General features: G+C 32.8%; 3 protein-coding genes across 3 annotated transcripts; 1 reads left to right on the plus strand and 2 right to left on the minus strand.

Moving 5' to 3' along the window:
• The first annotated feature begins 8941 nt into the window (after positions 1-8941).
• On the plus strand, positions 8942-10612 carry LOC122308400 (transcription factor MYB82-like). Its single transcript, XM_043121698.1, has 3 exons — positions 8942-9332; positions 9441-9570; positions 9815-10612. Exons 1-3 carry the CDS (start codon positions 9197-9199, stop codon positions 10308-10310), a joined length of 762 nt encoding a protein of 253 aa, XP_042977632.1. The 5' UTR covers positions 8942-9196; the 3' UTR covers positions 10311-10612.
• Positions 10613-12271: 1659 nt separating this feature from the next.
• On the minus strand, positions 12272-23783 carry LOC122308399 (TBC1 domain family member 15-like). The gene is made up of 15 exons (XM_043121697.1): positions 23529-23783; positions 23159-23332; positions 23017-23068; positions 22822-22929; positions 22177-22261; positions 21780-21834; positions 20880-21278; positions 18574-18633; positions 18251-18349; positions 18050-18160; positions 17313-17384; positions 17088-17204; positions 15088-15237; positions 13632-13732; positions 12272-12816 (listed from the first exon to the last, which is right to left on the minus strand). The coding sequence occupies exons 1-15, from the start codon at positions 23766-23768 to the stop codon at positions 12489-12491; spliced, it is 2151 nt and encodes a 716-aa protein (XP_042977631.1). The 5' UTR covers positions 23769-23783; the 3' UTR covers positions 12272-12488.
• A 2328-nt stretch (positions 23784-26111) lies between these two features.
• On the minus strand, positions 26112-26435 carry LOC122306513 (uncharacterized mitochondrial protein AtMg00810-like). The gene has a single exon (XM_043118939.1). It carries the CDS (start codon positions 26433-26435, stop codon positions 26112-26114), a length of 324 nt encoding a protein of 107 aa, XP_042974873.1.
• Positions 26436-26873: the final 438 nt, after the last annotated feature.

The raw sequence follows: 26873 nt of genomic DNA on the forward strand, positions 1-26873 counted from the left end.
ACAGTTGTATGGTTGCAAGCATTTTCATTTCTCTTGAAAATAAATGAGATCCACCATAAAAAAGAAAAATAATTTTTTCACGTGAGTTATAAATTTACTTACTTTTTTTAAAGGGAGTGGATAAAGTTTGCACATCATAGGACTACTAATATCAATTCTCTTATGTAAATTAAAAAGAGATTGAAAAATCATAAAAACTTAACTAAATATAAAAATATATCTCGGTAATTTGCTATGTACATATAGAAATAAAATTATAAAAACACAACTTAATATATGTTTCAGATTTTGACGATAATATTTCATAAAATAATATTCATCTATTGTTATTTTTTGTAATGAAATATTCTGAATTTATTTTCTTCATATAAACTAGCAATAAATCTTTTAAAATGTCATTTTTTATTTTAGTATGTAAGCTACTTTATCAGATTTTATATAAAATTTAGATATTTTCATATCACATTAAATATATAATGCTATAATTGAAAGTTTACATAAATTCTTTTCTTACTCAACAAAGTCTAGAGGATAAAATCTCGAAACTATTTTTCATATAGGTCATTGATCTTAAATCATTTTTCTTATATTTTCACTTTAGATTCCATATTAAGAAGTAAGTTTAATTTCAAAGAAGCCACATCCTTAAAAATAAATAATATATAGAAATTAAACATAATTTTAGGACTATAAGAAAAAAAAATTAGAGAGACACATTTTTGGGTATATTGAAATTTTAAAAAAATTTAAAGAGTATATAGAGATTATAAATTTTTTTGAGGGGTCATTTTCTATATTTATAGAACTATGCATAAAATCTAAATGATATATATTATGTTTGCAGCCAAGATGGATTTTTCTTTTGATATTAGATCATCCTCATGGGATACGAAACTTATTAACTCGACTCTTGGGTGGCCTTTACAAATAAGAAATTTATCTTAGAAACCGTTTGCGTGACAGCTTGAATGGATACACGGACAAAAATAAAATAAAATAAAATCTAACAAGAGTAATTCTGTATTTTTGTTCTTTTTTTTTTTTTTAATTGGAGGTTGATATAACATGGAAGAACAGTTATATTATTTATCAGGAGACGGTGTTTAATACAAATTGTTAAGAGACTGTTAGGATAAAGTTGACTACGTCAGTCATTAAAATCTTTCACTAATAATTAAAAAGAAAAAAAAAAGATAAAGCCAAAAAATAAGACAAGAAAGAAATAAATTGAAATAGGTTAACTAGACTCCTAAAAGAAAAAGAGTTTATAAGGTAAATTGGATTCAATCATAAAGAAATAAACATTTATAAAAGAATGAGATCTCTATAGGGTCTCTACGATTTTTCTACCCACAAATTACATCTTGCACAATAACTCTAAAAGATCTTCTCTTTGGGAAGGTGTCATTTTCGAGAATGTGTCATTTCAATCTCTCAAAATTTTCAATTCTTTCATTGTATTGAGAGATGTAAAGTCATGAGATATTGTAAAATCGATTATTATAATAAATTTTACCTCCAAATGCCATATGAACATAAATTTTTATGTTAAATTACGTAAATATTTATATATCTTTTTATTTACTTATTTATTATTTATTTCTAAGATGAATACAAAAAATACCGTATCAAAACCCGACTCATCATGCGCCGAGATAATTCATTCCTTCCTCTATCGATATCAAAGCCTGACTTAATACAATTTTGGTGAAACTAATAGGGCATCATGTTCTAGGAGATAAAACCCCCACAATTTCTAAAAATAAGTAGATTTTATACAAATTAATTTTACCCTCCCGAAAGGAATACTTTTTAACTCAGCCATCCAAGTCAGATTTCTCATTTTCTAGTTCTGCCACTGCTTGAAACCAATATTCATGCATACAACATATATAGTTAGAAGGATTTCATAATCGTTAGATGCTCTAGAGTTCTTATTTAAATTTTAGGGTCTGGATAGGAGAGTGATAAATACATAAAATAGATTCTATAATATTAATAATTGTTTAAGTGAATTTCTCAAATAATACTAAACGATCGATAAATATTATAAGACTTGTTTTATTTATTTGTCTCTCTCCAAAGTTGAACTCTAAAGAATGGAAATCATTTTGCAAAATAAAAAAAGAAAAAAAAAAAGAAAATAATGATGAATGTTAATGGCAAAAGTGAGCGCAGATAACTCTATTTAATATCCTCTGTAACTCTAATGGCTAATGCTATATTACAACATCTTTTTCCTGCTCTGATTTTCACATAAATGAACTATAAATGTCTTGTACCTAATGTGCTATATATTCATGATAGACAGCTCAATGAAACCTAATGATCAATGCAGTTACGCACTAGAAAGTATGATAACATTGATCATATATTATACATTCTGCATTCACTAATTATTACTCAATTCAGTTATGCATCCCACATATATATATTTGACCATATAATAAAAAGTTGCTCCCGATTTCGCCTTTCAAATTTATATAAAATTTTTCTATTTAAAACTTATACAAATCATTTCTCGTTATAAAACGGCTATTAAGTCATAAGACCGGTCGGAGGCTTACAATTGAATCGGTAGCTTCTTCTACAAAATTGAAAGAGTAATATTACATATAGTTATTTTTACGTACTCTCTATACACTTAACTGATGTGATTGATTGCATCAAAATATTTTTTAATACATAATCAATCATATCAATAGAATGCATAAAAAAATATATAAAAGTGACTCTACATAAAATTTTTAAACTGAAAACCTTTCTCCCTAAACAGTCTCTCTAACCCGGTATAGGTTGTGGAATATGGCAATGTTGCACTGCTTTTACCAGGTAACACATTCTAGCATTGACCAGAATGATTTCAAACAACCAATGACGGTGAAAATTTTCGTGGAAGAATCGCACCCAACCAATAACGGTAAAAATAAAATGAGCAATGCTACTCGATCTTCCTAACCTCCACATATCATAAATTTTAAAATTTTTTAATTTTTAATATATATATTTTTAAACTAATTGAATTTCTTCCGACATATCTAATCTGGAAATTCTAATAAATAGTACACTCATCTCTCTGCATTGAAGTCGCTAGCTAGAGATGATGGGCCTAAATATATAGGACCCATTCTCAGAAATGAAATAATAGAAAAAAGGCCGAACTGGATTAAGCCAGCCAATTTTACAGGGCGAGAATATAATGCCCCAAAACTAAGGTCCAGCCCAAATTAGAATATGGGTTATCCGATGGATCACCAAGTACTGCCCTGTTTTTACGAGACACAGAGAATCTTTTATATATTTACTTTTTGTTTTTGCCCTTTTCAGCCAATATTATTGTTACTTTTCGTTTCCATAACCAAATCAATTTCTTGATAGATAGAAGTGACTTCCTTCATCTCTTACCCTTTAATAAAGAAACTGGCCGAGTAATTAATGATTTTAATGATATTTGTCTTTAAATAAAAAGGCTAGAAACACATGGACATGTATACTATAAAATCATACCTCGTTTTAAAATAAATAGATTTTATTATTTATTTTATATTTTAAAATTTTTCTTCACGTGTGAGTCAAACTCTTCTATAATAGATGGTATAATATGTAAAATATTTAATTAAATATGATAAAATGTATAAGATCTTTATTTTGATACTATATAAAATCAATTATTATCTTAAAAATTTAAATTAATTGATAAAGATAAATTTTATTATTTATTCTATATTTTAATGCATCCATCCCCTCCTTTTTTTTTTTTTTTTTAAATTTTCTTGAGACAACATCGATTAAAATATATATTTATTTACTTAAATCTTAAAAGGGTGGTCTATGTGGGAAGCATGGAAAAGGGTTTGATAATTCATTGTTTTGCTTTTATTGTCTAAGCAGATTGAGAGGATACTGTTTTGCTTTTCACTTTGCACTAGAAAGATTGACGTGATTTTGCTCGTGAAAAAGAAAAGGATGGAATATACGAATGTGGAAAAGTGAAAAGGAATCAAAATGATGTATATTTTTTCATATATATGTATATATATATGTGCAGCCTGAGAGAGACGCGAGCTTCAAAGTTTCCATAACGTACACACTCGTAATGTGTGCGTGATTGCGTAACATCACGTCCTATCCCTCTGCTCTTGTCTTTTAACATTACCTACATAATTATTTGGGCGGTGCTACTCCCACTGTTTGAGCTCGCGCTGGGCTCCGCTTGTTGAAATTTCTTTTCATATATATATATATATATTAATATATTTAAGTATTTTTAAAAAGAATAAAAAATTTATAATATTATTAAAATATACTTATTTAATTATTAAGTAAAAAAATAAAAATAAAAAAATAAAAATAAAAACATAAGGGTAGACTCCAACGGTAGAGCCAACCAACTTATAATTATTTACATAAGTTTGCATTTAACTGCAGAGTAGTGGTAATATTTTTTTAAAATATTTTTTAAAAAATAAAAAAAATCACAACATCTTTTAAAAAACATTTTCTTAATCGTTAAATAAAAAAAAGTATTCGGAACTCAAATTCAGATTCCAAAACATTTCTATTTAACTACAACATCATATATATATATATATATATATATATATGTTTGTGGGAGATTAAATATAAAATTTTTTTTAAAATACTAAAAAAGTTTAAATAAATTAAAAGTAAAACATAGAAAAACCCTTAACGACCCCATACAACAAAAAAAGAAATAGAAAATAAAATAATTAAAACCAACTTGAAGAAATGATTTGAACAAGTTCTAAATAAATAAGTTAAGTTAAATTTTCTAAAAAAGCATATCCCAATTAAAAAAAATGTAAAAAAAAATATTTTTTATTAATTTGACATACTTTTTAGTAAAAAATTTGTACGAAATTTATCTATTTGATATATATATCTATACACACACGAGACATATATACACACGTGTGTACGTGTCTGATGCACGTTTGATTTTAGTGCAGTAAATCCATCATGGTGTTCAGGAATTAACCCAACTGTATGGAATGTGGTCCGCATGCACAACACTTGAGAGGCCTTATTCTTCCCATCGATTGAAAGCTTTAAACTTTTTTTCTTCAATAATTGCAGTCTTGCGGTGGAAAGTGTTTGGCTAATGGGGAACTTTACAAAGCAAAAGTGACTGGAAAAGCATAAAAGTTAAGCAGAGAATAATAAATTAATAATACAGCTCTAGTACTGCCAAAATCTCAAGGCCAAGTTCCAACATTCAAAGATGTCTCCCTTCCCAACTTTCTTGTCCAAACATGATCATTCTCAATTGTTTGCTGTTTCTTTTCTTTTTTTTATTTGCATAAGAAAAGTATGATACTCTCTTTGGTTTTTGATTGTTCCTGACATTTAATTCTCTCAATAATTAGAGACTGATTTTAAATACAGTTTTAAAATATATAAATTTCGCGTCCTCTCCTTATTAAAAAAATAAAGTATATTATTAAAACATAATTTTTTAAATAAATTTTAAATTTTATTTACTTTTAAAATGAAGAGTTTACGTAATTTACCCATATTAACTATACAAATTATTACTCATTAATTAAAGAACAGTACTACATTCACCCCACGAGACCGGTCTCGAGAACAACAAAAAAGGTTTTTTTTTCAACTTATTTTTTTTATATATTTAATTTTTTTTAAAAATTATAACATCAATAAAAAAATACTTTATTAATTATTAAGTTTAAAAAAAATTATTCAAATCCAATTGTCGGTGAATCTTAACCAATAATGATATTCACGTAACCTTTTTGAGAACTCAAGTACTCCAACTGCAACTAATCAATGTGATGGTGCCATTTATAATAATAATAAAAAATTAAATTATTTTAAAAAAAAAATACCTAATTTGTGTATTTTGTTTTTTCCTAATCAAGCATACATATAGTAATAAAAATTACAAAACATTATGAGTCTTTTTTACTGTTTAAAAGTAAAATATTAAGAAGAATAAAGTCTAAATAAATGTTGCCAAACAAAATGTTTGTAGCGGCCAATTACGCTATAGAATGGGCAAATCAATTTTAAGATCCGTCAATCTTGTTAAAACTCCAATCTTGATGAGAGCTTAAAGATTTTACAATATCATTCAAAATAGTAAACATTTACTAAGACTCATCTGCTTTAGAAATAGAGGAGATTACCAGCTGTGAATCTCCAACTAGGATGACGTGAGATGTGTTGGTAGATTCTGCCAATTTTAAAGCTCAGTTTTGCCGCTATTGCTTCACCTATCAATGGTAGCGAGTGTCATTACTCGACCTGTACAAAATGCAAGAATGGATATTCCGAATTGTTTTGCATATGTATTATTCTCTGCTCCATGGGCATCGAGGAACAGGCCAAGTAGAGTGGCAGCCACATGCGCGCATTACTATTTCACTGCTGGGCCAGCACCAGCCAGCAGGGTTCGGATACAAATTATTAATTTGCTGAATGCAAGGTACTGAAAAAGGGTGAAATTATAGCCCCAATAATTCTGAAAAAGCATGCAAAATATGAGAAATGAGATCAATCTGCTTGCCTTTTCTTTTTGTCAAAATATGATTTTTTTTAATAATAAATTTTATTTAATTCTAGAAAAAATACATCACATTCAGCTGACTCATAATTCTATATAATAAAATATACTTTTAAAAAAAACTTTTTATTGAAAAGACAGGAAAGAGATTGAGATAACTCCAGTTGTATGGATCTTTGCGGTGTCCTTTTTGTCGTGGCCTGGGTTTATTCAAAATTGATATGAATGATAAATGGAAAATGATATGACCCCATTCACACCATACCAATAATTAATTGGTGATCGGTAGATTATTCAAAAGGGCGATAGGAAAATAAGCCCACCACACCACGGCCGTACCATATCTCGCGACATCAATGCATCCAATGCATGCATGCCATCCGTCCCATGTGGTGGGACTTATAATGGCCTTCGATCTCTTCTCTTTTTTGTTTTCTTTATCTTCCCGTCGATCTTCCTCCCTGCTTCCAATATCTCTGCTTGCCAGCTATCTAACCTTTACTATATATATATTTCTACAGTTTCTTAAACAACTTCTGCTGCTGCATGCATGCATGCTATCAATACTATAATCAATCTCAAACTAAAGCTTTATATATGTTACTTATGTACGTCTCTTATAAAGCCATCCGGCCGATTGATCAATGGATTGCTCATAATATGATCATCTTTCAAAGTTGCTCAATATGGGAGTACGAGATCTATTATTTAATACTGTTTTTTGATTTGATTTTGCTTTGTACATTATATATACTGTTTTCAGGGGCAGAATTAGGATTTAGTGTGTTTGGAGAGGCGATTGATCACAAAGTATGTGGTAGTGTGAAGTGAAAAATTAGAGTGAGACTATATAAGTATTGGGATTTGGAAGGATAATTTCAATAAAAATTTTAGAATTTTTTTATTTTTGAGAATCTGGGGGCAATTTTAATTATATATATATAATTATAAATATTTATATACCATATGAGTTTTTTGGAAACCACCCCCTAACTTACATGTAGACATGTAGTTCCGCTCCTGACTATTTTAGAGTGATTGTTGGGACACCTGCCTTCTTTAATTTATGTATATCTTTATTTTATTAATAAAACTATAATGAAAAATATGAATGGAGTGGCATTTATTGATCGATTGAAAATAAGTTATAAAATGGTTATAAAAAAAAATAATTGTAAGTCTTTAATTTGAGTTCTCAATAATTTTAGACTTGTAGATCACTTACAATTAGTTCCAACCACTTGTGACACATATGCACCTACCATTTTATGTTCAAAACAATTTAAAAATTTTTATGTTCAAAACAATTTTATGTTCAAAATAATTTTCTTGATGTGGTGGTGTCACGTGACTAATTAAAAAAAATTTAAATATATATTCAAAACAAATGTCTTAGATTTCTTCTACTATTTTATGTTTGTGTTTTAATTTTTTTTTAAAATTTTTTTAAATATAAGACGTGGCAATTCCATCAAGGAGGCATAGTGATCAGTGGTATAAATTAAGGGGCTTTTGTATATAAATCTGATATATATATATATATATATATATATATATATATATATATATATATATATATATATTACACTATATTTTGGAAGTGTGAAACTTTGCATGCCCCTAGGAAGCAACACATCTACTCATCCAATATTCTACTATTAAATTCACATTAAAGATATATATGTAATATTTAATTTGAAGTTATTAAAGGAAGAACATGAGTATTTTTAATGTAGGTCACGATTTTCATTTCAAGCTAGTAGAGTTCTAGTTTTCCTAGCACGTATCTTTTTAGATATGTTAACTCATGCCTTTTTAAAATTTGTAATCAATGGGTTTATAAAGATATATATATATATATATATATATTTTATACCGAGGGTTGAAGTTTCGAATTCAAATTTTTCATTTGAAAAATCGATCATATGCTATCAGGTCATTAATTAGATTATTAGCGAATTTATAAAGATTATTGAACTTTAGAGAGAATGCTAAAGCGTTAATAATTTTTCATTCTTGCTGGTCAATGTTACTTTGACACACTATTTAAAGAGCTTTTAGCATTTCTCCACTCAAGTTTATAAGAGTTTTCATCACCATAATAAAACAATTAAAGGGGAGTACGGGAGAGAAGATCAATTATAAACATGCATCTCAACACATCTTATCTCATCATCATCACATCAAATCATATTATTTAATAAATTTAATTTTATAAAATTTATTTATAAACAGATCTATATAGTTCTCGATTCATATCTAATAGGTTTCATTCAATAAATTATTTAGTTCTTCGTGGCACGCACAAGTGATCTGCTTGTAATTAGTGCATGTCATGTTATATGAAATAGAAAGATATTGTATATATAGAAAGTGGAAGGCAGATTTGCTTTTACAAGCTGGATCATAGATTAATAATTCCATGAAAAGCAAAAGGAGAAGCGAAAAGGGGCCCTCAGCCTCAAGCAATCCTACATCACCGTATATATATGATTAATTGCGTAAATTTATGCATGCAGGAGTGTCTGCAACTAGGTAGCTTTAATTTCCATCCCCTTCCCACCGCTTTCCTATAACCCATTCACCATCGACTCACTCTTTTACAACATATAGTAATTAATTAGTACTACGTGAAAAGATCAGGTAGTGGTCATGGAAGTTAAAAGATCATCAGTGATCAAGCCACAGCTCAAGAAAAATTTGTGGAAGGCAGAAGAGGACTTGATTCTGAAAAATTATGTGGAAACTCATGGTGAAGGCAACTGGGCTACTGTCTCCGACAGATCGGGTAACAATTCTTTCCCCTTTCTAGCTAATGTACTCTATTAAATTTACATGACTATCAGTAACTCTCTCTCTCTCTCTCTCTCTCTCTCTCTCTCTCTCTCTCTCTCAGGTTTAATGAGGGGAGGAAAGAGTTGCAGGCTCAGATGGAAGAATTACCTGAGACCTAACATTAAACGAGGTGAGATGTCCGAAGAGGAAGAGGATCTTATCATCCGAATGCATAAGCTTCTGGGCAACAGGTAATTGTGACAGCTTGTTTGCTTTTTCCTGCAAAACCAGCCCCCAATTCGACTGGAAATCTTTAGTTTTTACAATCCCATTACTCGCTTCGATCCGTTAAATAATTAAGATAATTTCTCACACTGAATTAAGACAGTAGAAAAGCACAAAACAGGCTGCGCTGGTGGATCAAACAGGCTTCGATACAGTCAAACCAACATATACTGGTCATGATTGGTCAATCTTTTATTTTGTTTAACGCAGGTGGTCACTGATTGCTGGTCGGCTTCCTGGTCGGACAGATAATGAAGTGAAGAACTACTGGAATACCCATTTGAACAAGAAATGCGTTCCAGGCAAAAGAAAAGCAACCGACCCAGACCACCACCAACATGAAGAAAACGACGAGATCAACCTGAACAAGAAAAAGAAGTTAAGTCCATTGTGCCACTCTGAGTCCAGTACTGAAAGTGCAGGTTTGATAAGGACAGAATCTGTAAGTTTGAATGGAAGGAAAGAAGAGAAGGATCAGGAGAGCACTGTCACAGATCCCAACTGGATGGAGATCACAGACAGCTTCAACTATGACATAGATCAGTATCCGATACTGCCCGGAAAGAATGCAACTTTCGTTTTTGACGATGAACCTCTCGCAGCTTACTTGGATTCTTTTGTCTTGTTTGAACCATTTGGATGCGATGGGGGAGGAGGCGCAGTACGCACAGATGCAATCAATCATGTAGTGACGAATAATTATTAGATAGAATCATGTACAGGTATAAATTGTATTTTCTGATATTTAATGATCTGTGTGCTAGATGTCATATACTCACGTCTCAAACATATTTTGGGATCGTGAGCCACCTGATATATATACTGAAGGCCAATTCCATTCTTGGTATGGTAGCTAGCTAGCCAAGGGTGAGCACTTCCAGCAAGTAGTAGCAACTACAATGAGTTGGCAGTGCCAAAATCACGAGCTTTTTCCCTGCCCTGTTGGCAAGGTGAATATGCAGTTGCGGTACAATGATCATGTTTTGTTTGCATGTGATTCCTGATGTCCATTTTTACTTTTCAGATGTGCCCTGCAACCTGAAGAAAAGAGTGCCATATTTGACTAATGAGATGAGAAAGAGAAATTATCAAAAACTTTTATAATTTTGTTCTTAAATATCAATCAAATATAATTTTTTTTAATTTCAAATTTTTAATTTTTTTATTTAAATAATTTTACTACTATTTATTAACCATTTTATCACTATTTATAAAATTCTGAAAATATCCAAAATGTCTAAACCTTCCCTTGTAACTCAGTACTGCAAAATTTAGGACAAAATAGGTTCCAGGTTAAATATAGTGGGAAAAAAAAAATGTAATTGCCCACGTAGCATTTCTATGAGAATGTCTGCTTAATTTATGTACGCATGCATCCAAGTTCTTGTGAAATCATCACTAGCACAAAAAATTTAAATTGATGGAAAATAATAGATTTTAATTATTTACATTATATTCTTAACATGTGGGGCAGATTTTCTCTCAATATTGAGGGGTTCTAATCCGTTAAATATTTAATTAAATTGTATATAGTATATGTAAAGTTAAGATTCGAATTCAGAACTTCTGTTCTAATATCACGTAAAATCACCATTTATTCTAAAAGTTTAAACTAATAAAAAATAATAAATTTAATTATTAATATTATATTCTTAACAATTCTCCTGTGTGATTGACAATTTATAGGAAATCCAGTAAAAATAGGGACCTCCTTCAAAACCATTCCTCCCTGCTTGCTTTGAACCTCTAGTATGTAAACACAAAGTCAGTTATGTTCGATGGAGCCACCAACAAGTATTAAGATCAAAATTTGTTACTCATCATCCCCACACACTAAATACTATACTTATTTTTTAAGTTTTTGTTTAATTTTGTTGGTTTCATTCTTTCTAAACTACTTTATCTCTTGATCTACTTATTATCTATATACTATACATGTAATAAAAGAAAAAAAAAATAAAAAATTATGTATAATTATAAATAGAATTTTTCATTAAGAACCCCCCACGAGAAATTGAAAAGGAACTTCATTTCTTCCACTTCAGTATACGTGATGCAGTCTTCAAATGAAACGAAAAATGGCCTTTGCTGAATTCCAAACTCCAAACAGCCGATTTCAATACATATATAAAAAAATAAAAAATAAAAAATAAAACCCTCCAAACAGCCAATATTACATTAATCGATCTCAACGTGCCTTTTATATATATAGTCGAAGTGAAAATTAAACATACTATGATTTTATCATCTCATTCATTAATATACTACATAAATAAATACGATTAGATATAATAAACTCTAAAAATATATATACATATATATATATATATATATATATATTGTAGAAAAACCACACCCATTACCTGTTTGCAAAAGATGATAAAATTTCTGGAGCAACCACAGAAGAGGAAGAGCAAGAGATGTGAAATTGAGTCCTTCCAGTTCCCACCTTCAACAAATCTGTTTTTCTTCTCATTTACCTAAAGAAAATAATAATAATAATAATAAAACTAAACAAAACGAGATATTTTTGCTTGGCACAGCTGGCCACCAGGGGATGTCACGCATCCCTAGAGCTGACGTGGCCACCCAATTTGCGTCTTGTGCGCACAGAACGTTCACAAGAATAATTCTCTCCCATCACATCACATCACATCACTCTGGACCTCAGCACAACATAAGAGCTACATATCCAATGGTCTTTGGCGGCATTTGATACAGATATAGCCAGATGAGAACGCCGACAGAGATACAGTTTATCGATTCGATAGACCCATTGACATGGCCGTTGGGTAAAAATAAAAACAGCGATTAATTACACGGAAATAGAGCAGTGAACGTATTTGTACAGATCTGAGAGTAGATGGAATAGCGGGAGCCACAATTACAGGACGTCGTCGTCTAGTTGAGTGTATAAAATACCATCATCAACAGGCAATGAGGGAGGGGTTCCAGGAGGAATGGAAGCCGCGCCATTCTCACCAGCACATATGCACAAAGCCTCTGCATCCCGGAGGATTGAATCCAGGTCGATGTGACCACTCAGTTCGTTAATGAATTTCAAGAGAGTGTCGAAGTCCATCTGCTCCCCCATTATTTTATTGCGATATCGCTTCAATATTGCCACACATACGTACAGGTGTAGGTGCTCCGACAAATAATGAGTCCACAATACCTCCCATAACAGCATTGTTTTCTCGTATTCAAATTCCCTGTAACAAAATAGAAGTGTGATGATGCTATGTCTTAATTCAGGTGGGAACTGAATACAGTTCAAAGTTACATCGAGAATCAATTCATGACACCCAGGAATAATGAATTATGACAGACTCTAGGCCCTGTTTGGAACCCAGAAATGTTTGATTCTATTATTATAATTTTTTTAAATTTTCATATAAAATATAATAAACAATTTAATTTTTTCAAATCTCAAAATAATAATAATATTTTATTCAATTTTCACGTCAACTCACTATCCAAACTGTATCTAAAGCTAGAAACATGTTGCTCATCGTTAAAAAAAAAAAAAAATGAAATTTGTTGGCTAGTGCGTTATTTACTCTCAACACGCATAACATTGCTAGGTTGTAATTTTGTACAGATTAACAACGAGAAAAGGGAGCTCAAATATCAATACATATATATATATATATATAAAAAGAAAAGAAAAAAGAACACCAGCATTAAATTGCCTCAAAAAATTTAGTTTCCTTTCCTGCTCCCATTTATTTCCATATATGCTGTGTATGCATTCTGTGTCTCGTTAGTCGCCAACAATATTTTCCTTTACGTTTAGTTCAAAAAGCACAATTGGAGGATATAACACTGTTAAAAACGGATTTCCTTTTACAGTAGAAAAGGAAGAATGCAATCCACAGCATACGTTCACTCTCATTTTGCACCAGTAAAAGTACATCGAGTACAAAAATTTCTTTGTGTTACATGCTTGAAGGATAGGGTATCCCAAATGATCAGATATATGGAACAAAAAAACAACTAAGCCAGCTATTTAAATTAAAGAACTGACCTTTTGAATTGTATTAGAAGCCAGCGAAAACAAAAGAAATAGTTGAGGCAGTCATTCTGCTTAAAATAGTTATGCAATGGGCTGTCTAACAATTCCACCAACTGCAAAAGGATAGTGAGAATTCATTAGAACTAAAACTCATAACCAACTGTTCTATCAGCAAAACACTTTCACTATTCGCTACTGGGGCACCAAACATTCATTCACACATCCAAAAATTGATCAAAAACTTTTTTTTTTTTTTCGATATCCGTGGGTGTCCAAGCCAGGTTGTGCGCACCTTGACTAATCCCACGGAGCCCTAAAGTTAACAGTCAGGTAAACTTTCAATGGCCTTGAGAGGACTCAAACTGGTGACCACTGAGGAGCAAACCCAAGGCTAATCAACTAAGCTACTTTTCAATGTTTTAAATTTGATCAAAACTTGAAACATAGTATTAAATTTTCAATGATTTAACTGAATAGCAAACCAAGAAAACTGTTGCATTTCTCATCATATATGAGCCTGCATTTACTGCTATTAACAGAAAGGAATTCCTGTGATCACATTATGCCTGTTTAAGCTAAATATTGTCCAATTAACCAAAGATTCCATTTCTTAAGTTGGTAATGAGTCGTTGAAGAGACTCAAATCCGTAGCAGATACTAGATGTGCCATATTGGCTATCTAAAATCCACCGAGGAGCCACATTGAACCCCACAATTATTCATAAAGAAGAAACTGGGACACAGACAACCAGTAAGGCGACTACCCAAAAGTTTGTATTATATAACGTGAAATTCGAGTAAATCTCTAGAAATGATAAACCACGTAACTTTTTACCATATGGTTCGTACGTCCACTTAAGTCATATATGGCAATTAAGAGTTACAGTACCAATTACAAGAATGACGGCATCTAGCTCAGCTCGATGAAGATAAAAATGGAATCTCTAGAAATGATGAAGTCTTGCTAGATGCTTTCTTTCTTAATTGTACTTTTTCCCAAGAGCTATCTTGAAATAAAGATAACTAAGAAAATTCCTAAAAACCACTTGGCATGACAAAAAAAAGCCACTGCAACTAAAGGAAATTTCATAATTTTAAGTTTCATCCAGCACTAACTGTTCCACTGTCATAAGTTGCAATGAAAAAGTTCCAAATAGACAAAAGAATAAACTAAAATAAACATAGTGAGAAAAATACGTCCAATTCCAAATAAGCCGAACTGTTCAAAAGATATAATTAACAAAAGACACTCCCCCTCTCGCAAAAAAAGAAAAAGAAAAAGCAGCTTAAAACATTAATATTCTCAGTTGGCCAGGGAAGCAAGCTGAAATCCAAATAATCAAGTTGATAAATCAAGGAACAACATGTTTAAATTTGACATTTCCACTAGTACAACATGATCCATCAACTGATTTGTTTTTTTACACCCATATGCATGACTTTTGAGAGAGAGAGAGAGAGAGAGAACCTTGGATACTGCAAAAAGTTGAGAGTGCATGCCATTTTGGTCACGATTGAAATTGGGTCCAAGCCGATCCATCAGTGCAACAAAACACCAAAATGCCTCTGACTCATCATCCATTACAAACAATATTGGGGACAAGAGATCACTCATACCCTGCAAGATACCACAAGAATCTATTATGTGCAACCATAGGGATATCCCCAACAATACACAAACAAGGGGAATAGTTATATGCACCGGAATGTATGATGAAGCAATTCAGGATATAATTACTGCTGAGCGTTGACAGAACCACCATCCAATGACATGAGTTCAGCAATAAGATAACCAACAATTAAGCATTCATCAATTTACTCATGCCACTAGGAACAGGCAATAAACCATAATCTTAGGAAAAATAAATGTGAAGTCTGGAAGGGGATTTATAACTTCAAGTAAAAAAAGATGAATGATAAATACTGGCAAAACATATATGTAATAAAAGAAAAGCTTGAAGTGAAAGGAAAAGGCCAATAATGTATATCATGCTCACACATCCTCCCCTTATCTCCCATATAACTAAAAAATGCATGCGAACTCCAACACGAGCACCAAATGCATGTAGGAGCTCCCACTATTGGAACACGAGACCCTTTTTTTTTTTTTCATGGAATCTCAACAAGGCAGGGTATGTCAAACCCACCATGGAGAATAAACTCCGAACACACAACTCCACCTGCTGTAACCATGTGTAAGGTAATTTAGGAGAACACCTAGTTTGAAAATAAACAATGACTGATGTCAAATTGAATAATCCCAAGGCAACCCTCACCCGGGCAACCTAAGCGTCATTGTATTGAATAAATATTTTTCAAAAGCTCAAGCAAATAGGAAGAGACTCAATGAATTCAAGTTCATACATATATAAAGCAATTTACTAAATGCAGCTATCTTTAAAATAAATTTCCAGCCTTTCTTTAATGCAAGCCATTGACAAGGATTAACTAAGAAAAAGAAAATATTTGGACATTGGACTATTCGTTGAGTGTTTCTGTGTTCTGTGTTCTGAACAGCGCCTTTCTGTGTTCTGAAAAGGCTACGTGAATAAAGATGCTTCAACTCATTAAAATAGAGAAAATTTGTGGTTTTTTGAAGAAAAAAATGTAGGCCTCACTTAAATAAATGTCCTTTTTGTTTTTTGATAGGTAAAAGTAAATTTTATTCATAAAAAGGCATAGCCTGAGTACACTAGAGGTATACAAAGATACTTATTACTTAAATAAGTAATAATAAATTTTATTTATTATTACTTAAATAAATGTCCTTTTAGCTCTTAAATTGATATGTGTACAATAATATATCGCCTGTGAGGAGTGCTGCAAGGTAACCCCTAGGGATTGGTTTAAGTGGTAAAGGCCAGGGCTTGGGGGTATGCTCCCTCCAGGTCTAAGGTTCAAATCCTCTTAGGTGCAAACAGTCTCTAGGGACCATCGGACTGAGGAATTTTTCCCTTAAATTACCCTAGGTACCCTTGCGGGAAACTTCTTGCTGAGGGCCTATACACCCCTGAGATTAGTTAGGATACTGTTCCCAGGCACTTGATGCCAATAAAAAAAAACAAACAAAGTGTTGCAAAGTACATTGGACTATTCAATTTTCAGATGCGTACGTCTAATCTTTGTATTTACATGGGGAAAACGTGTCAGTCAGTACAAATTTAATGCTCCATCCTATTGGCATAACATTATTCCCCCCCGCTCCCGCCCGTGTTTCTCTAACATCAAAACCATAAACAAAAAGCATAACACTAGGTCTCAGACTTTTCAAGACATTACTTAATTTCCATTGAATTTGGAATGTTTCCATACATCTGAGCCAACCAAAAAATTAATTGAAGCATCACTGCAAAATTAATGTCAGACAACAAACTCAGAAATAACTTTTTTGATCAGCAAATAAGATTTTATTGACGAGAAATAGGCATAGCCCAAGTACATGGGACAGTTTATACGAGAAATAATTACCTGGCAGTAACCAAGATCGAAGTTGTAGAATGAGTATGTTAGCAAAATATCACGCAACAGATTCACATTTGCATTATCATCCCCATCATAGAAGAATTGCGATCTGTCAGTCCTTATCTTAAAAACAGAAAGAAAAAAAAATTCAGGAACTCAAAACTATATCATTAAATGTCCCATTGAATTCAATTTGTGCATTTAAAAACACTGGAGCAGGTTTATGCCTACCACATCTTTTTCAATAAGGCCTTTTCTCTCCCGAAATTTCGTAAATCTTTTTGCCTGTTCAGGGGAGATACTCTGCATGGGAAGATGCACTCATATATAAGACTTTCTGTATAAAACATGATCAGGAGAAATATGAAAATTTTTCAACAAAATCACAGGAGCTTTAATTAATAAGTCGCAAGAGAATTTTTCATCCATACGGTACACATTGGAAGCCACAAAGGGAAGAGAAAAATTGAACATCTCATATAAATACTTTTTGTCTTGTGCCAGAGATATCCAAAGATCTGTAACAAACCATATGCACACTACTTGTAGCATGAATCGGCCACAGCAATCTGCTATGATATGGGGTCTAACAGAACAACCTCAAATCCAAGATAATATATCTAGAACTTAAAAAAACAAAAACAAAAAAAAAAAAGAAGAAAAGAAATATAATCTTAAAGGAGATCTCTTGAAAAGTATTTAGCGCTCATTTGAGAAACTCTCCAGCATCTTTCTAATTTGTTGAATGAACAGATCTCCTTTTTATACATCAGTCCATTGATGATAAGGAGTTGGGAAAGCTTGAACACAATTCTGAAAATGACGTAGAATGTCCATACTTGAAGTTCACATAACGGGTACTTCACAAACATAATTACACATGCCTAAGAGCATGCACATCAATGAAAATTAAACTCCCAGGAAAAAAGGATGGCAAGAAGTACAAGAAACTAGAATTCATTACAAACCTGCCACTGAATCTTTATGGTCTCATACTCTGTCTTTTTAAGGGACCTAAGATATTCCCTCTCAGCATATGTTGAATCATAGCGATGGTATCCAAGCAAGAATGCCCATACCTATATTCATTATTGAGATTTCAAAGATGATGATGCATCTTCTATTGCAAAAAAAAAAATCACATATCTTAGATACTATTATGTGCCTACCTCCTTCCGTAATCCATGCTCCATTCCCCCATAAAATATTCTCTTTCTTAAAGCTTTTGAATCCATGATTCTCCCTTCAGAATCCAAGAGCATGGACCACTGCAAAATGATTACAAGTGTCTAGGACTTTTCTTTATAAGAAGAAAAGAAACGAGAGAGAAAGCCACTCCTAAGTTCGGAAATGGATCAGATTTTAATAAAGTAGAGGAATTGTTTTTGAGATACAAATTCAAAGTTAATGAAATGACAGAGACATCAGCTTGATGGAAGTATCATTGCATTTTATCAAAGAGGACCTATCTTCAACAAGGCTCAGCTCTTACCTCATCAGGCCCCAAAGGTGGCAGGCGTGGTTTTCCCCATACCAGTGTTAATTTATCAACCTGCCAGAAAAGATGTTGACTTGAGATGCTAAAATGGAAAGAAAATCTTAAGCTATCAGGGTAAAAATTGCATCTTTGAAGTTTATCTTATCTAATAAATCATAAAAAGAAAAGTGTATCACAATTATGTAGTTAGCAATCGCACGTCCTCTGTTAGTTATTTCTAAATGTAGCAGAATGGTTACTCTTGACCAATTTAATCAAAGTCTTCTGTACCATTTAAATTACAATATGTACCTGGAAATAGTGGATAGCAAGAACTCAAGCTACATTCAAAAAGTTCGGCTAAGTCTTGTATCAGAAAAGTGTAATAATCAACACATCGCACCTCATGTTTGTATCTACTTCTAGCATTTAATAAATGAGTCCATCTATGCTACTCCATCACAAACGAAATTAAGAAACTCTTGAAGCATATCACATTTTCATACCAGAAAAAAAATCACAAAATCATCTTGGAGTGATGACCCCCAAGTAACATCTGGGCCCCATACTCCAAAAAAGACTAGTAAATGCTACAATTGGAGCTCGCTGAAATCATTTTAAAGGAAAAGTACTTCTTTCTCCCAAGCAACTTGGAGTCTCATCCTCCACCTTCTTATACTTAATACAATGCATTTTTTTTTTTTTTTTAAGTAAGAAATTTATTAATAAACGTAATTAGGCATAGCCCAAATACACAAGAAGTTTACATAGAGAGACACCTAATTACAAGCTAACAGGTCCACATCCACCACCCTATTGGGAATCACCCAAGCAATTCCCGCCTTAGCAAATACCTCATCCTACAAAACCTTTGACACTTCACAATGAAGAAGAAGATGATCAGCCGATTCGCCCCATTTTTTGCTCATAAAGCACCAATCCAATACAATGATACCACGCTTTCTTAACTTATAAATGGTAAGAATTTTCCCGTGAGAAGCCAACCACCTGAACAAAGCCACCTTAAGAGGTACCTTGCATCTCCAAATATTTTTCCAAGGAAAAAAAGAAAAAAAAACGCATTGGAAGAATGTGATGCCAGAGTCTTGTAAAAAGATCTAACAGAGAGTTTCTTGTTACCATTCTGCTTCCAAAGCAATCTATCCTCCCCTCCAGAATTTATATTTAAAGCGTAAAGCAAGCTGTAAAAATCAGTAATGCCCCCACTTCCCAATCTTGGACATCTCTAATAAAGCTAGCTGACCACTGAGTAAAACCAGTGGAATTATCCATGTAATCTGCCACAGATGCATCCTTATTCAAAGCAATTCTGCAAAGGGAGGGGAAAACATTTTTCAGGGCCTCATCCCCACACCAGAAATCATGCCAAAAACTAATCTGGTTTCCTCTACCCACATCAAATCTGAAATTACTGCATAACTCCTCCCAACCATTTCAAATTAACTTCCACACTCCCGCACCATATGCCCCTCTTACTTCATTGGAGCACCAACCAACCCAAGTACTACCATATTTGGCATTCACAACAATCCTCCAAAAAGCATCCCCTTCTTGATGAGACCTCCACAGCCATTTCCCTAAAAGTGCCTTATTGAAAGTTTTCAGCTTTTTAATCCCCAAACCACCCAATGAAAGAGGGGTGCAAATCTTATCCCACTTAAGCAAATGGAATTCTTCTCATTCCATACCACCCCACAAAAAATCATGAAAAATCCTTTCCATTCTATTGGCCACACCCATAGGCAAAGGAAAAAGAGATAAAAAAATAATAAGTTGGGAGATTAGATAAGGTGCTCTTGATTAAAGTGACTCTACCACCTTTGGACAAGTAAATCCTTTTCCAACTAGCCAATCAACACTCAATCTTCTCTAAAATCCAGCCCCAAATAGCCTTGGATTTGTGAGGTGCGGCCAAAGGGAGGCCAAGATACTTCAAAGGCAAGCAGGGTAGAGTTATAAAAGTTCAGTAAAACAAAACTGGCAGGATAAGGCAATATAATTATATAATGCAACTAAATTGCAAGTGTCATACTAGATTATCAACAAAGAGTTCCACTCCAAAAAAGAATGCTAAGCAGGGCACTGAGAAACAACTCCTTCAATGGTTATTACATACTGAGACTTGTTTAAGATCTGGAGAATGAACTGAAATCTATCAACATTTAAAGGTGGAATATGCTAAGATAGAAAATTCAATTGCTCATCCAACAAAAAAAACACAATTTTCATGGCATCACTTTCACTGAAATTACTATTATTACATTTAATTAGAAAATATGAAAGAACAAACAAGATACTACCCAAGGATCTGATGCCACAGGGATTTCTTTGGGAGCTTTTTCTTCAATGTTGGATGTCCTTTGAGGGAAATCAAGGGAAGACTGATTATGGCTTCTCCTCTCAATTGCACCATATCCATTATCATGACTTTCACGGAAGAGTTGTGAAGTTGTATCCCGGGCAAATTTGGTCACAAGAGAGAATTTTTCCAATACTTGAATTGAGAGATCTCGAGCAGGATCATGAGCCTTTTGCCTTTGCATCACATTGTTTTGAGAAATATTGGAACTCTCATTACAAACCTCACCATCAGCTCTCCCCTGATCATCATTTAAAGGGGACTCGCCAACTGAAATGGACATAGATGGCTCGCTAGCAAGAGAAACAGCCCTAGGCAGCTCCAAAGAAGACAAAGTTCTCTGGGTAAAAACAACGAAAAAAATATGATAAAATGCAGCAGCTTGCTGTTGGACAGTCCATAATCAGAGAATCAACACAATAAGACAAAGCCAAACCAAAGTTTAAAAGATATACTCTAATTGAGGGAATGATTCCCAAAAGCTAACTTATAAACTTCAAGTATTCTATGGAAACGACCCTTTAGGTTGCAGCGTAGTGGTTAAAGGGAGGACGGGGGGTGGGGGGCAGGGCATGAGTTGTATTGTTGTAGACTCTGACATTATGGGTTTGATCCTGCACTATGATTTCCAGCAGATGATCTGATACATGGTTTAGGTGTGTGGGGTCATGTATCCGAAGTTGACTGCCCATAGGAGGATCTAAATGTCCTTGCCTGGATGAGCATCCAATGATCCATGTTCTCTCATGTGCAGGTATAATTGGCAGGGAGTGAATCTAATGAGCAAAGATAGTTGTAACTGTACCAACCAGCCAAACAAGTAAAGCAGTAAAATGTGCACCTGGAGAGGATTTTGAAAATCATTCACTAGAAATACATTTGAACCTTCTGCAGACCTGGGTATTGATGAAATGAAAATTAGAACAATGGCAGAAGATACTAACACTGAAACACACCACAAGCACAAAGTGGTGATGATAATTGAAGAAATTATGATCATAGTGAGATTTCACAACATCTTAATAAGAATCCCTCTTCAATGTGAAAATATTTTTCTCCACACTTTTATTCTTAAAGGCTCTGAAGAAAAAAAAATAAAAAAAAAAAATTAAAGAACTGGAGAACTCTTGATATATTGCATCAGTAACCAGCATTTTGGACCAGATTGGTTCCAACATCTTATTCTTAAAAAAAAAACCCAAAAATAATAGAAGCAATACACGTAAACAATTACCAACCTCACAAGAAAAACATGTTGCTTTATGGTACCGAGAAACTCTTTGACTCCTCCATTGTAGAAGTACAGTGGAGGAAAAGCAAGTCCTGCAGAAGACTTCCATTTAGTACAAGACAGTGAATCGATTTGGTCATGCAGCATAGAAGAAACGGATAAAACTTTCGCAAACTTGTTATATATGAAAGTAGAACTAATAAAAGAAATTAAAACACAAAAAATGCAAAAGGAAAATAGCCCAAAATAAGTACCTAAATAGAGTACAGAGAGAAATGGAGAAATTGAATGCAACAGTGGCTACATTGAACACTCAATGTGCATAAGTTGTTTGAGATTTTCAGACATCAAAGATCTTAGAATTGTTTTCCAGGTTAAACATATGGTTTTCATAAACATATTTTTCTACTTTCTCGAAAATATACATCAAGCCTCTTTTTGTGACGGAGATATGTTCATACAGTGAGCTGTATCTACGATGAGGGACCGATCAAAAGAGAGAAGAAGCAAACAATAAGTCGAATCCAAACTACCAATCCATATAAGCATAATCGACAATAATTACATGGTTAACATAAATGATACAACTTCAAAAACATTGTAGAGCATTGCAAATATTTAACTCCTCTCAAATAATGCCAGATTGTTTTACCCGATGACAAAACAACGATAATGTACTGCCACCCGAGTGCCGGGGTGTGCCTCCGAATCGACCGCACCTCTGTAAAAGGGACTGCCCTTATGGTATAAAGATTCCTATCTACGAAAAAGCCACACACCAATAAATTCAGAAATATATCTTTCTCATGCTCATAGCTCTTGAAATAAAAAATCCAAAGCCAACAACCTTTCTCAGACAGCTTCGCATTCGAGCTTTGCCCGTTGTATGGAATCCACGTCTATCAATTACATGCACGCACACGCAAAAAAAAACAAATGAATAAAACCGAGGCATGCAACAAAAACAAACAGAAAACTATAGTAATTACCATAAAGAGAGAAGAGCCTTGCTTAATCAGTTTCAATCGCCCACTGATCCTCTCTGAAGCGAACTGCGTCGGATGAATTGTCACATTATCCTTCAGATAAACGATTTCGGCACCGTCGGGCTCACTCGACGAGCTCTGTTTGCGGCTATCGCTTCGCACCATGCTCACCGACCCCTGAAACCGAATTTAAGAAACAAAAAACCCAAATCAATTTCACCGATTATGCAGCAATTGCCGCTGGATTAGTAGCCTAATGTTCGGGAATCGGGTTTCGCAAGAATTGAAATGCGAATCACTTATTGAATGCAATTTCCATCAATCGTAGGATTTGATGCTGGGTTCAGATTGGATGGGATTGAGAAATGATTACTTGTAGCTGTGACGCTGCATAATCCGCATCGTCGGACAAATCTTGCAGCTCGGTTTCTTGCATCGCCAGGGATTTGTGAGAGAGAGGGAGGTTTTTCTTAGTCACGAAGGCAGGGCCTGTTTGCGAGGAAGCAGAGATAATAAAAAACAAAGACACAGAGGAGTGGAGGGACCGACCAAGCAAGCAAGATTGATCTGTTTTTGGAGGAATCAGGACAGCGTACCCGCTACATCTGTACATGCACGTCTTAAGTTGGTGACTGGTGAGATTATTCGACGGTACAAGTCTCCGATATAAATGAGAGCAATACTATATACAGTTGTGAAATTGTAAACGTTATATAATTATTTTAAAAAAGAATAAGATTTATTATTAAAAAATTAATTTTTTTTTCAAGCGAGTCTCATATTAATTATTTTTTTTAAAGCGACTGCACGCTGCTTGTACAACTATAATTACAAATATCATTTCTCTATAAATTAATGAACATTGCTACGTTCACAGAAGGTTTCTACATAAATCTTCTACTGATCAGTACATTTCCCTTCTCTTTTTAAAAAAAAAAATTCTTTCAATATTTTTTAAAACTATTTAAATATTTTTTAAAAATTAAAAAAAAATCAGATATTCATTTAAAAACACTTACTTAATCACTAAACAAAAAAAAATAAAAAATAAAATAAAACAGTTTTCGATAAAAAATTTCGGTAATCACTTTCTGTGGGACTAGTGTTTTCCTAAATTAATACAAGATTTTTATGAAATAGTAGATTTTATTAATAAATAATAATTTTTATTTTATGTTTTTTTAGATGAAATGAAATTTTTTTATAATAATATACATGGGATTTATCTATTTAAAATTTATATAAATTATTTCTCTTTTTATTATAATTATACTATTTCCTCCCAGAAAAAGATTGTTATTATAATTAAAAAATGATTTATTTTAAAAGATAAATTTTAAATTTTATAAATTTAATTATAGTATTTAAATAATATAAATAAACTTTATTACGCCATAAAACAGTAAACATAACTAAATATTTCACAATCCAATTTAATTTTACTTAAAAAAAATTAAAGAAAAATAGGATAATGCCCGTAATCATTTTGGTATGAAAAACTTTTAAAACTTTTTTGAAGTGGTGTTAGAAGGAAAGAGATTTTGAACTATATTGTTACCACCAAAGGAACCATCGTGGAAATAAGCATATGCAAGAATTTTTGGAATATACTAAAGTTGTCTACTTCACAAGTTCATAGACATATTGATTCCTAAACTAAGTCTTCTTTTTTATAATAAAATGAAATGATCTGTAAATAGCAATAGAATGATTTGTAAATAATAATAAAATAGTTTAAATTAATATGTTTTATAAATTTTTAAAAAATGAAAGAGAAAAATTTGAATAAAAATATTTTTATAATATTATTTTTATTTTAAGATTTGAAAAAATTGAATTTTTTTTTTTTATATTTTGTTTATATATTTGAAAAAATTGTAACGATTAGATAATGGTTAAATAAAAAATATGAATATTGAAAATTTTTTATTTGTGAAATTTGAATATTAAAATAAAATGAGATAAGATAGGAAGTTCTTGTTATTCAAATTAGGCCTAAGTCAAAGTTTTTGTTTAGTCTAATTTGAAATTTGGTATTGAACAATTTTTTTCTTTAAAAAGGAATTAAAAAAAAACTATTTTAATCCAATTGAAGAAAACACTGAAATTAGACGTGAAATCCAGATAGGAATACCACTATTTGTTGGAGGTTTCAAGCTTATCGAGCTGGCTCATCATTCCCCATTCTACTTGGTATGGGCCACCTTTCGGGATCTGAATCTCATCGTGAGCATTTGTTGAAGGTTTTCAGCCACATTTCCAATATGCGAGTAAATTGGTTTATTAATGGAGTTTATATCCAAAACTATGCCCAGCGCATGATTACTCATAGCGATTAACTTGTGTCATCTGAGAGGGTTTGATGAAAACCACCACACTTGTAAAGTGGTGAGTATATTCTATTTATAATCAATTACAGTATAGGAAATAATTACAAATCAAATGACATCAAAACTGATTACAGAATAAATGAAAAGTATGAGTAAATTGATACAATGAAATCTTCCTAGAATGAGGGGTCAAATATGTCACATATGGTAAGCCGTAGGCTAAGTATCTTAACACCCTATGCAAGCTAAGCGTTGAATTTGAACAAACGTGAAGTTTGGATCCAAAAAATTTTAAAAAGAGAACGAGAAATATTTTAATTTGGTGAAGATGTCAGCAACCTGTAAATGAAATGGCACGTACCGGTGTGCAGTTTGCCAGCAATAACATGTTCTTGAAGGAAATGGTAATCTAATTCAACATGTATGGCTCACTTGTGAGAAATAGGATTGGAACTTAAAATTATTGCACTTTTGTTGTTACATAAGAGAAGAGGCTATTGCGGAATGGGGACCTTGAGGTCGTGGAGAAGATGCGTCAGCCAAAAAAATTATGTTGCAATCGTCGCAAGGGCACGATACTCAGACTCACAGTTGGAGAGTGAGACAATAGGTTGCTTCTTGGCACTTTAAGAAACTAGATTATCGCCAAGATAAATAGAGTAGCCCGATGTGGAACGATGAGTATATGGACATCTTGCCCAGTTGGCATTTGAGTAAGCTATGAGAGTACGAGGAACATTGGACAAACGAAAAGTAAGGCCAAAGTGAAGTGTGCCCTTGACATAGCAAAGAATATGCTTAACAGCAAGGAAGTGATCTGCAGTAGGGTCGTATAGAAATTGGCTAATAGAATTGACAGCATGGGCAATATCTGGACGCAGGATGGTCAAGGACTGAAGGGCACCAACGAGAGTTCGATAAAGAGTAGGATCCGAAAAAAGGAGGACCATCAGAATATAGGTGTTGAGAAACAACCATGGGTTTGTGAATAGGTTTGCTGTCAAGCAACTAAGCTCAAGTGAGAATATCTCGTGCATATTTCAACTGACTGATAAAGAGACCATCAGGAATTGGCAAAGCTTCAAGACCAAGAAAGTAACTAAGAGAACCCAAATCCTTGGTGGTGAATTCAGAATGAAGCTTGCAAGTAAAACCATTAGGAAGAGATAAGTTGTTGCCAGTAATAATAATATCATCAACATAAAGAAACAAATAGATAATGCCAGACTGCTGATGAAAGACAAAGAGAGAGGTGTCAGGACGACTGCAACAAAAAAAAAAAAAAAAACCAAGTGTAAGGAGAAAAGAGCTGAAGCACTGAAACCAAACACGAGAGGCTTGCTTTAGGTCATAAAGAGCTTTTTTCAACTGATAGACATGATTAGGAA

Source organism: Carya illinoinensis, chromosome 4, assembly GCF_018687715.1.
Source record: "Carya illinoinensis cultivar Pawnee chromosome 4, C.illinoinensisPawnee_v1, whole genome shotgun sequence".
Classification (NCBI taxonomy): domain Eukaryota; kingdom Viridiplantae; phylum Streptophyta; class Magnoliopsida; order Fagales; family Juglandaceae; genus Carya; species Carya illinoinensis.

Excerpts from the sequence above, each read along its gene's own strand:
- LOC122306513 (XM_043118939.1), bottom strand. The coding sequence starts at position 26,435 with ATGGTCCTCCTTTTTTCGGATCCTACTCTTTATCGAACTCTCGTTGGT.
- LOC122308399 (XM_043121697.1), bottom strand. The coding sequence starts at position 23,768 with ATGTACAGATGTAGCGGGTACGCTGTCCTGATTCCTCCAAAAACAGAT. Across the intron at positions 22,262-22,821 it reads TATCGTTGTTTTGTCATCGG|GACTTGCTTTTCCTCCACTG; the intron begins GTAAAACAATCT and ends AGTCTTCTGCAG. Across the intron at positions 18,634-20,879 it reads CTGTGGCATCAGATCCTTGG|GTTGATAAATTAACACTGGT; the intron begins GTAGTATCTTGT and ends CTTTTCTGGCAG.
- LOC122308400 (XM_043121698.1), top strand. The coding sequence starts at position 9,197 with ATGGAAGTTAAAAGATCATCAGTGATCAAGCCACAGCTCAAGAAAAAT. Across the intron at positions 9,333-9,440 it reads TACTGTCTCCGACAGATCGG|GTTTAATGAGGGGAGGAAAG; the intron begins GTAACAATTCTT and ends TCTCTCTCTCAG. Across the intron at positions 9,571-9,814 it reads CATAAGCTTCTGGGCAACAG|GTGGTCACTGATTGCTGGTC; the intron begins GTAATTGTGACA and ends TGTTTAACGCAG.